This window comes from Vicugna pacos, chromosome 10, assembly GCF_048564905.1.
Source record: "Vicugna pacos chromosome 10, VicPac4, whole genome shotgun sequence".
NCBI classification, from domain to species: domain Eukaryota; kingdom Metazoa; phylum Chordata; class Mammalia; order Artiodactyla; family Camelidae; genus Vicugna; species Vicugna pacos.
In genome coordinates, this window is record NC_132996.1 from 5,770,319 (window position 1) to 5,782,211 (window position 11,893).

General features: G+C 40.0%; 1 protein-coding gene across 1 annotated transcript in view; it reads left to right on the forward strand.

Annotated features, from left to right (window-relative positions):
* The window catches only part of MMP20 (matrix metallopeptidase 20), a 53,033-nt gene extending 51,218 nt beyond the window's left edge, over window positions 1-1,815 (forward strand). Inside the window, exon 10 of the mRNA XM_006206699.3 lies at window positions 323-1,815. Coding sequence (XP_006206761.1) covers window positions 323-423 — 101 coding nt within the window. The 3' untranslated portion in view covers window positions 424-1,815. The remainder of the gene's footprint in view (window positions 1-322) is intronic.
* Window positions 1,816-11,893: the final 10,078 nt, after the last annotated feature.

The window sequence follows — 11,893 nt, forward strand, 5'->3', positions numbered from 1 at the left end:
CATCACGGTAGGACTTCAGCTGAGGTTTAAGGAACAGTTAAAGGTTTGTCGGGGGAGGGGACTTCCTGGAGGGGTACAGCCTGAGCAGAAGCACCGAATACCCCAGGCAGGAACAGGGAGAGAGACGAGAGATGATTGACAAGTTAGGGGTGTCAGGTTCTTAGAGCTCAGTGAGGACTGTGCACAGGACTAGCTAACTGCCTCCTGCCACGTTCCCCACTGCCCTCGGTGCCACCTCAAGAAAGTTACAGTTACAAGCCCTCCCTGTTGTAAGCTTGCAGGTCGTTTTCAGTAACCGCAATGTCAACTTTGTCTCTTTCAGGCAACATTTACTTCTTTTCAGGACCAAAAGCGTACAAGTATGACACAGAGAAGGAAGATGTGGTTAGTGTGCTGAGAGCTGGTTCCTGGGTCGGTTGCTGAATGGAAAAGCCTCGTCTTTCCTAAGGAATGAAGGTGACTGAGAACAGCTGGCAACTGGATCTTAAGGACTAAAGCAGAATGCAGGTTAGGGATCCTTCCCGTGGTCTTTAATTCTAAGGGTAATTTAGAGTTCATTGAAAACGATGATGCTTCTAGACTGTTTCATAGTTATGGATTCAGAATTTTAATCCAAATGAAAAACTCCTATATGGTCAACTTTACACAAAATCAAAATCAACACAATACACTTTTCAGTGAGACACCCGTTGTGTTTTTTCTTACCTAATATACTGAAGCAAATTGCTTAAGTCTGGTTTTTATTTCCAGGAAGAAGCCTACTTGTGGATTCTCTGACATGTATTATAATTCTTTTAATAGGATATGTCATTACCATACAAATTATAATTATTCTTTGCAAGTCGTGGCCTTTTTGGTCGTAACATTTGTTACGATGAATATAAATGTATCCGTCTTTACTTTTACCGCATCACAAACAACACGCTGTAGATGTTTTGTGTCTTGTTACTTGTTTGTTTGTTCGACTCTACGTGTACTTGCTGGTCTTTGAAGTACGTTGAAGTGGGCAAACCTACTCAAATGGATTTTCATCCTAGGTAAGAGATGGGCACTTTGCAGCAGGAAAACTTTTAACAAAAGCCAATAAAAATGTTGTATAAGAACAGTTCCTCATTTCTCTTTAGTTAATCTTTACTAGCTTCTGTCACGCTTTGGCAACAAACCCTGTGTCCCTCTGGAAAACGCAGACCTTGAGATAGTATTGTGAGTATGCAGAGCCAGAAGAAAGATCAGTAATTCACTCTATTTCCTGTTTCCTGTTAATAAAATACCGTCAGTGAAACTGTCTTTAACCCATCCAACTGAGTCTCTGCTGAATAGCTTTCCATTTAGGGAAGTTTGCCTTTTCTTTTAGTTTTTCCTCCTTCAAGCTAAACCTTTTTTTTTTTCCCTACCTAGTCATCAGTGCAGATAAAATACAGCTGTCTGTCATTTTTTATATATATATTTTTAAATCTTACCTTCTAGAATGTAAGGATTCGAAACCATTTGAGTAGGTCTAAAATTAGATGATGAAATACGTTTAGCACACTTCATAGGCTGCCTGGAACGTCTATAGTATTCAGCTTTTGTTAGCCATGATTATTACCATCATTTATTAAATTTGTTTCATACACTCACAAAAAAAAGATTTAGTATTAAGAAGGGATGAGGCAGTTACTTAAGGTTACTCAAGCTTTCCATTTGGTTTCTGAAAGTAGCTGTTCACAGCCAATCAGATGCTGAAGCTTTGACTGTTGAAGACAGAATCTAGTACCCCTGCTACCCAATATCCACTGACTCTGCAGAGTAAGAAAAATCACTTTTGCAAAGACAAATACCCACACAAAACGTGCACACTAATGTTCACAGCAACGTTATTCATAACAGCCAAAAAATCGAGACATGTCTATCAAAGGATGAATGGAGCCTTAAAATCTGGTAAATTCATACATTGGGGTATGATTTGGCAACTTAAAAAAAGGACTAATACATGCAACCACGTGGATGAACCTCGCAGACATCACACCAAGTGGAAAAAGCCAAACACAGAAGGCCACGTGTTGAATGATTCTATTTATATGAAATGTTCAGAACAGGAAAACCCAGAGACACAACAAGCTGACCGACCACTGCTGGTCCAGGGCTGCAGGAGGGGGGACGGGATGCGACTGCTGATGGGTATGTTACGCGGAAAGTAAGAGTTGCATGAATCTGTGAATATACTGAAAGCCATTAAGTTGTACACTTTAAATGGATGAATTGTATGGTGTGTGAATTCTATCTCAATAAACCTGTTATATTTTTGAAATAATAAGCCAGGCGATCAAGGTGGTGTGACGATCTGTGCAGACCACGTGGCAGGGACCACGCGGCAATGACGCGGCCTGAGGACGTCTGGTGCTGAGCGCAAGCAGCCGGATGTCCTTCATGTGTCCGGGGCTGACCCAGGCCCATGTCCATCGGAGACACTTTACTAAACAAATGAGTGTTACTGGATGCGAAAAAAACGCATGTCCTCTAAGGCCGACCTGACTGAAGTCAAACCCCAGATCTGCTGTTTTTAGCTACGTGATGTTGGTCAGCTTCCCTAATTTTTGTCTTCGTTTCCCGCTTTGTAAAATTACAATAAGAATAATTCTTACCTCCCAAGGCTATTTAGAGGCTTAAATACATAAGTAAGAATATACAGAATTCTATGCATAGTCCCTGGTACCTTTTAGGGGCTCTATAATTGTTGTTTTTGAAGCAATTAGAATTCATTTTGGTTTGAAATCTTTTGGAGAATTTGTATATATCCCTTGAGATAGCGGAGCTCTCTCACACAAGGATTGATAATCGGTGACCTGACATTTTTCTTTTTGAAATCCCCAATTAAATCAACAATCAACCCTCATACCCCAGAAATAACTCTTACAAATCCTTATTCCTTTGTCGAGCAAGAGTACTGGCTTCCGGAGATCGCTGTATATATTTTGAAAAGTTACAATGTCTCTAAAGCACAAGAAATCGTGATTTTGTTTGCGTCAGAACCCAATCAGAACATCGGTATGCTCATCTGAAGCAGGAATTTTGCGTGGAAAGAATTTATAACACATGCTCCTCGCTTGGCTTCCAAATATCAGTGCAAAAATACTTGGCTAACTAATGGTTTTGAACGAAGTGTGGTTCAACTGCTTCTTCTGAGAGCAGGAGGAAGCAGAACAGAGTTTTGTTCCCTGATGACCTCTGGGTACTGTCCTGTTAACCTCACTGATGACTATTTCTGAGTGGCCTCGGAGAGCACGGGAAAGGCTACTAATGGACAGATGGATTCACCTGGGTGGGGAGCAGACCTAATAGCTCCACATTAAATTCCCGGTGGCTGGAACCCAGCGCTCTAACAGTTAGCCTGGTGTGCAGTGGCACAGCCAACTCCGTTAGGGCCTCTGTTCTTTTTCAAATGTTTATTTGGAAACACCTGAGACTTTCATTTCACACAGTAGTTGACAAACGAACGATGTAGTTTTTTTATTTGAAATTATGTGTGATATGTTTAAAACTTATCACAGGGTCTTCACGTGCTCTCATTTATATATCATCCGGGTGTTTCCTCTTTACTCCTGCTTTTAGTCATTTCCTTCTATATACAATGATAGTGAAGGGTTTTTTGTGGTTTTTTAGTGAATATTTATAGCTAAAATTACCCAGTGCAGTGCCATTTGAGAGGAAATGCATAATGCTTGGCAACAGGCTGGAATCTTAGGCTCCCATAATGGATCATAGACAAGTCTAGGCCAAAAGACTCTGTGTTTCTCTCCAATAGACCTGAATGGGTCTGACCAGCATCCTCTGATAATCTTCCAGCTCCTGAGCCTGTCTTTAGTCTCATTCTCATCCCCAAGTGCTTTGTTAACATGGCGAGACTAAAGGCGAGACTAAATTGTACCCAAAATGCCACAATCCCTGCTTTCATCTCACCACCTAGACTCTTTTTTTTTTTAATTTTTTTTTATTGAGTTAGAGTCAGTTTACAATGTTGTGTCAATTTTCACCATAGACTCTTGAAAGTGAAATAGAGCAGAATCGGGAAGCCTGCTGGTGAATAAATTAGAATAGGAACTGAGTGAGCAACTTTGAGGTCCAAAAGAAGACTCTCCTAATGCACGTAATCCTCATTTTAGTCTCGTCTTCCTGCATTCTAACCCAACATACCTTCTTTTAATTCAGTATATCGTTTTAAAATTAAGCTGCTGTTGTACAATGCAGCATGTCATTCCCACAAGGGTGGGGGGAAGAGATCCGAAAAGAAAAGGATGGAAGGATGAAAAATCAGTTGCAAAAGACCAACTGAGAAATGAAACATTTTAAATCCATTTTAGATCCTCTGCTGTGGGGGCAGAAAAAAGCATGTCTGTATAAATAGTTAGCAATTTGTTTATTCTTTGAAAATCCCAAGCCTGTAATGCAATGTAAATAATGTGAGTTTTTTAAAACATTGGTTTAATTTTTAGAGAAGTGTTATACAGATTTCAGCAAGTAAAATATTTCAATGCTTTAAAAAAATAATGTGAGCTTCTGAGGGTGGGGAGTAAGTGTGTTCACAGGTACTTCTATGGAGGTTGGAATGTCAGAAGTCCTGTTAGGGCACATTCCGCAGGAATCGTGGGCTGCCCAATGACTGTAGTGTGTCACTGTACTTAACTTTAGGCATATTTCCATATATGAACTGGCAATTTCTGGAAGTTAATAATTTTTCGACAGTTTACCTTGAAAGACTTCATTCTTTCCCTAAAATAGTTTTCTCTACACAAATAATTTAGCTTCTTTGAAGACTCTAGCCATCCCACCAACATTGTCAGTATTCATTCTTTTTTTTTAATAAGTCTTTTATTTTAGAATAGTTTTATATTTACAAAAAATTGCAGATAGTATGGAGAGCTTTCATTTACTTCACACCTGGTTTCTTCTATTTTATTTTTAATTTAGCCCTTCTCACCCCCTTTCCTCCCTAGTAACCATTAAGTTTGTTCTCTATGTCTCTGAGTTTGTTTCTGTTTTGTTAATAAGTTCATTTGTGTCTTTTTTTTTTTTTTTAGATTCCAGATAGAGAGAGAAATCTGGGAATCAGAGAGAGCCTTCAAATGGTTATCTACAACCCTTTGAGCCCCCACCCTGACAGATTACCATGAAACTTGGGGGGAAAATGGATTATAAAAGCGTAAAAGGGGAGATAAAAATAATCTCAAGTTTTTAATCACCATCCAGTGCTCAGTCTACTAGTCCATTCTTCTTCCCCTCTTCAAGAACATGGTTTAATTTTCAATAAGAGTTTTTGAGATTTTGCAGGGTCTTTTCCTTCAGTTTTTCCATTTCTAGGTACAAAAATCCTAAAGAATAAATCACAAAAGATAACGTAAAATCTTAAGGATTGTTCTTCTGGAAGAAAGTTGTTAGTAATCTAGGAATTTGTTAAAAAGGGTAGAAGAACTTTCAAGATTTAAAAAAAAAATTGTGTTTTCTAAAGGGAAGAAATTAACTACTTGATTGAGAGCACGTGGCCCCCAGACCGTCTGGCCCCTAGGGGTTGATGGTGTTGATCACCCTGTTACCTCCACATCCACCAATCAGCCTCCTCCCTTACCTGATCTTTTAACATCCTTTAATGAAGCCCTTCAGTGAGTTTGGGGTTTTGTTGGGCATGAGCCACCCCATCCTTGGTCAGCACTGAAATAAACCTTTCTCTGCGCAGAAAAAAAAAATTTAATTTTTAAAATGTATTTTGTTCTTATAGTGAAAACACTTCTATCTGTAATCTTACCAACCTTTACAGAGAAAGTGACTAGCAAGTTCTCTACTGCATTCTTCTGTCTTTGCCTGAAAATGAGTCACTGTGTCTCTACCTCAATCAAGACCTTCCCCAGTACCCACATCAGCCTTCAAGGCAACAATTACGCTGTGAACCTCCAACCAGCCACCAGTGGAGCTCACATCAGAAGGGCCAGTCTCGCTCTCCGGGGGGGTAGGATGAGTCCCAGAGTTGTACGTTCTCTCCCGCCTGACCCCGTGTGTGCAGCCAAGCCCCTGTCTCAGGGTTCTTTCCCAGCACAAGGGTTCCTAACCCTACTTTGAACCCCAGATCACTTGGCTGGTATCCTGGAATTATATTCAGCACAATGGTTTTTCAAACATCATTGTGAGAGAGGTGATTACGCAGGCTTGCTGACCCCGGCTGACTAACAGCAAGGGAAAGAAAGGGCCAGGCTGTTGAAAACCAGGCTGTTTCTCTTATCTGGTGGTGGCTCCTTGGTTCCAAGGACATAGCCATACAACAAGACATTTTATGTTCCACAACTGCTGCATCGATTCCAAGGACACACCCCAGTATCTCTTTCTTTGTTCTCTTTTTCCTGCTGAAGTTTCTGTTTTAGGGCTAAGCTCTGCGGGAGGAAAGAGCCAGCAACAGGAGATGACTGGAACCACCAGCCTGGAGATAACATTGGCAAAGCCATCCAGTGAAAGATGCCACGGCCAGATCTGGGCTTGGAGCTGTCTCGACCAGCTTTCTGGCTGATGGCTCCCCGCTTCATGTCTTCTTTTCTGCTTTTTTCCCCTTCTCTCTTTGATTAATAAAGCAGCTCCTTTTTTTTTTTTTTCCTTCACTTTGTCCCTCTGCCTCTACTGAGAATGATTTCTCAGTCAGCTGGGAAGGACCCACACATTTAGCAGGAGCTTCCCCTGTTTGGTGGGCTATGCAATTCGGGGGTCTCTATCCAGTAACAGTTGTGCACCTCATCTGCTTTGAGACTCACGGTTAAACTGAGAGAGATTGCTTCCACTGTCACATAGGTGAGACCAGTACAGACGGTAAAACCAATCTAGCTAATTGCTAAGTGAGTAGCAGGAACCACACATGCTACAGGAGCCCAAATCAGAAAAACGTGGCAAGAAGGAACGAGGAAAGGAGTCTTGGATTTTCCCCCCTACAAGTGAACTTGAAGTTCAATTCTGTTATTGTCGTAACGTTAATACTCTAAGTTGGTTAAGTTTAACTTTCAAGATGGCCACATTTCCATAAACACAACCACATAATCAGTCTCTCTCAGTACATCTCTCTCTCTCTCTCCCTTTCTCCCTCCTTCTTCCAATTCTTCCTCTCTTTACTAATTAGGTTAGTCACAAAAATTTCTGGATAAGTTTCAGTGAGATGAAATTTAGTTTGAAAGCCTGGAACCTAAATAGGTTGTGTGCATATGAACGCAAGTTTCACTATATTGGAAGCAGGCTTCAAACTACTACAGAAGGTAAAGTCTGTTCTGGGAAGCATATCTATCAAATGAAAAACTCAAGCAGTCTGATTCTGGGATCTTTCAATATTTCTGTATGTCCTCAACATCAGCCCAAGGCTCTGTCTCCATCAATATGGAAAGTGGGGATGATTTATTAATTACTTTATTCATTCATTCAGGATGTTTATCTATTCACTTATAAGAAAAAAGAAGACCCATAATTATAGTCTATCCAGAAACAACAGATGCTGGCTCCCCAGAAGGGGAAAGACCTTGGTTCTTGTCTAGCCCAAAAGAGAAGAATTCAGATGGGAGGCAAAAGCACTGTGTAGTTGAGGATTTTATTAGCAAAGTGAAAGTACACTTCCAAGAACAAAAGGTGGGCTGATCCAAGAGAGGATAGCAGCCCCAGTCTTTCTTGGTCCCTTCTGTCTTACACCCTTGCTTAGGGGCAGTGTCTTGATTGATTGACAGCTCCTGCCCCTGGAGTGCTTAGTCATGCCCATCCCCCCTTACACCTGTCCTTACCCAAGATTCACACAGAAAAGCCCACGGTGAGGGGGAGGGCTGTAAACCACAAAGCTAATTATATTACAATGAGCATTGGGTCTTGTTAGGTAAGGCTCTTGTTGCTACCACGTGGTCTCAGCTGTCTGATTCTAACCGGTTTCTTGCTGGTGCTCATTAGGGGAAGTGAAGTCCCTTTACCCTGAAGGTGGGCGTACCACCATCTTCTGGACTGCTCTCCCCCTCTCTTCTCCACATTATCTGCCAGGTGCCTCCCAGTTATCTAACTTCCTACCATCTCTAGGATACTTTTACTTTCTAGGGAAGTCAGTCTAGCTCTGTGGCCTTTGCTTCCATACTGTGTTTCCTGTGTCCCACCACCATGGGGAGGAGCGACCCCCCTTCTCACAGGGAAATCCGGCCTCGTTCACATGCCTCTCAACTAGTTCTGGGAATCCTTAGAGGGTGTCCCATGTATGCGCACGGATTATTGGTCTCAGATGATTTCATCTAGCGATTTCTGGAGATACCTCCTATTGTTGTCAACACTGATGACAAAGCCACTGCCGCGTGCCTTTTTCCCCGTTCCAGATCCCACGGGCCACTCATGCCTTGACTCCACTCCGTCCTACAAGGGGGCTCCTGATGGCAAGCGGCCTCCAGCTTCCTTAATTTCTCCCAGTAATGTTGCAAAGCTGTCAGTGTTCAGATCTTGTCCATATTCTGTTAGATTTACCGAAAACTATTTCATATATTTGATCCTACTGCAAATGGTATTCTTTATTATTCCAGTTTCCAATTCTTCATTGCTGGCATATAGAAATATAGCTGATTTTTGTGTATTAAACTTGGATTCTGTGACATTGCTAAATTTATTTATTACTTCTGGTAGAAATTTTGTAAGCTTCTTAAGATTAATACTTTTGTTATTGACTTCTGACTTCATTGTATTGTAGTCTGAGAATGCAATCTGAATGATACAAATTATTTGAAAATTTGTTGAGACTTAACTTCAGCTTATCTTTTGGTTTAATACAAGATCAAATTTTAGTAAATCCTGTCTGTTCAGATGTTACCAACCCAGGTTCTTGGACTCTTTAATCAATAGAATCTGATTAGAGGCCAACTTAAATTCTTAAGATGTTTCTGAATTAACAGTATCTATAAAAAAAGAATTTTTAAAAAATTAATATATTTACTATATTAAAACTTCACTTTTCTTATTTTTCTGTGAATTTGGGACATAGTGAGATAATGTAAGTGCTTATTTACCTCTCTGAAAAATCATAATAGTGCTCCTTTGAGACATTATAATCTAATTTATTAATACCCTCCAGTGTCAATACCTTCCAGAAGTTGGAAAGCATTTCCCCCCTTTCATGATTAAAGGATAGAACCTTTTTCAGTTACAGACACTAACACACACACAGACACACAAGCACATAGAGAGCTTATGGCTTCAGTCCCACACTTCAGCTGAATCAAAAATAAACACAGAAATACTAACTAGTCCAGATCTTAAAGAGCTATGGTCCTTCCCAGTGGGCCCCCAATTCTGAAATGATTTGAGCTCACAAATAGATCAACAGCAAACCAAACAAAAAGACTAACCAATCAGATTCTCCCTTGTCTCTCATGCAATAGAGAATTTATCCTCCTCATCTAGGAAGATCACCAACCGGTTATAAAACCAAATTTCCAAACATTGATGCAACCAGCTGAGAATATGTTATTGACTCCTGGCAAATCAGAACGAAAAATGAAACCCAGAGTCAGTAGAGAGAGAGGAAAAACTAGAGGAACAGAGAGTAAGCAGAGCTAAACTTTTACTGTTTCTTGGAATTCACTCTGGAGGCCAAGAAGGGACGTGTCCAGGTTAAGTAACCATTAGTGAACTTATCCAAAACCTAGTTTACTTGATTCTTTGCCAAGAGAGCCCATTCATGCTTCTCAGTGGAACCTCCAAACTGGTAAATTATAATTTTCCAAAAGGTAAATTATGGCTCTCAAACAAACATAAAATAAACACATATCAAAGAATTTATTCAATTACTTCATCAGTGTACTAGTAAACGATTTTGGAGAATGTCTATGTGCAATTAGGAATGCTAATAAATGTAAAACTGGTTAAAATCCTATTGGTCAATAAAATATACATTTTACATTTAAAATTTTATCTCTGTGGGACAATATGCCATTGCATTTCTTTTTTTTTCTTTTTTTTTAATTGAAGAATAGTTGACATACAATATTATATTAGTTTCAGGTGTACAGCATAATGATGCAACATTTATATACATTATGAATTGATCGCTATGATAAGCTGGTAACCATCTGTCACCATACAAATTTACTAAAATATTATAGGTGATTTTCCCTATGCTGTACATTGCATCTCCATGAAATTTATTTTCTAACTGAAACTTCATGTCTCTTAATCCTCTTCACATATTTTGTCCAACCTCCCACTTCCCTCCCCTTTGGCAAGTGACAGTTTGTTCCTGTTTCTACCAGTCTGTTTCTGCTTTGCTCGCTCATTTGTTTTGTCTTTCAGAGCCGTTTCATTTCTGTGGACAAGGCTGCTCGCATCACTGCGGACAGGAAAAACTTACATAGTTATCAGCTTTCTGCAACTTAGTTCCTATCCCTACGGAGCTATAAAATCGACTAGTCAATCAGACAGTCAAATAACCAAACACAATCAAATAATCGCTCGAGGCTCAGCAGGACGACACTCCGGGCCACGACACTCCGGGCCATGCCACTGAAAGAACACTCAGTGCTCTCCTTTTTACCCATTTCCAAGTCTCATCATTTTTCTTGAAATTTAAAATAAATAATAAACAAAAATAACATTGCTGGCGTCAATTTATTCAGTCCTATATGATTAATTCTTTGTTCAGCTGGATCCTGAGCCAGCAGTCTGCTTTCGTATATCCATCCGGGCTAAGGAAAACTGCACTGGTACATTACACACCCTCCCTGAGAGCCATTATTTGAAAGTCAGTTCTAATATTAGGTTCTTGTATTATGGTGGGACTCTATTTTTCTTACATCTTTTCAAAGTAATTTTTACACATAAAATCAACATATTTAAAGTCAAAATGAAATAAAAGACAGTCTTCTAAATCAAAACACTGCTTCTCCTTCCATTTTGCCAGACACTATTGTTCAAACATTGGTTACTGGGTAGAGCTACTGAGAGACGAAACATTTGAGAAAGAACACTTTTTGGAGCCGGGATGTTTTTGCTTTCCTTTTTCAGTTTTATTAGGTAGAATTATTACAGTCCGACTGCACATACACATTACACTGCGTGTAAATACATATATACAGTACACTGCACATTTTTGAAGTTTACATATATGTACTAATTATTGTTTCTAAGAACAGATTAGATCTTTAACTTTTTAAACTTACATAGTTATCAAAGGAATAAAGCCAACTACAAAATGAGAATCAGCAGAATGCGGTAATCTGATCATAAACTGGAGCCGGGACTTTTGAGGACAGCTGATGTGGCCTCGGGAAGTTCATTGAGCACCTGAAGGCGGTGCTTGGCATCCACTAGCTGTTGCTCCTTCAGAGCTTGAAAAATGCAAGCAAGTCCACAGCCTCCAGGCAAAGACTAGCAGTTACTCCCTTGTCTGTATTTACCCAGAAATCAGCCTTCAAGCCCACACCTGACTGGTTATTGGAGAATGTCTATTTTTGACACAATACCATGCCAAAATAATCGGCTAAATAAAAATTTTTCCATCACGTATTTTGGGGGTACAACCAGCTTTATCAAAAGCATAAGAAACCCTTGGCACTTGAAGTTTTAAACTTTGAAGTTTCAGCTTTTTGCAAGCACAGAATGCCCAAAGACATGGGTTCACCATTTTGCTGAAGGACAAATGAGGTGCACTTGCACTGTGAGGATGGTGTGCGAGAGAGAAGCACTTGAACAGTAGATCCTGCCAGCCCTCAGCCATCTGCACTATAGCATGGCTTACCAATGTCCTTCACCAGCGTCAAGGTTCTGCTGGATTTTTAAACTACCTATCATATGCCCTAAACTCCAGGGAGCAGAAAAATACAAGTCACATATGAACTCTCCTTGTCATCAAATAATGTTTATTTATCATTAGTTAGAC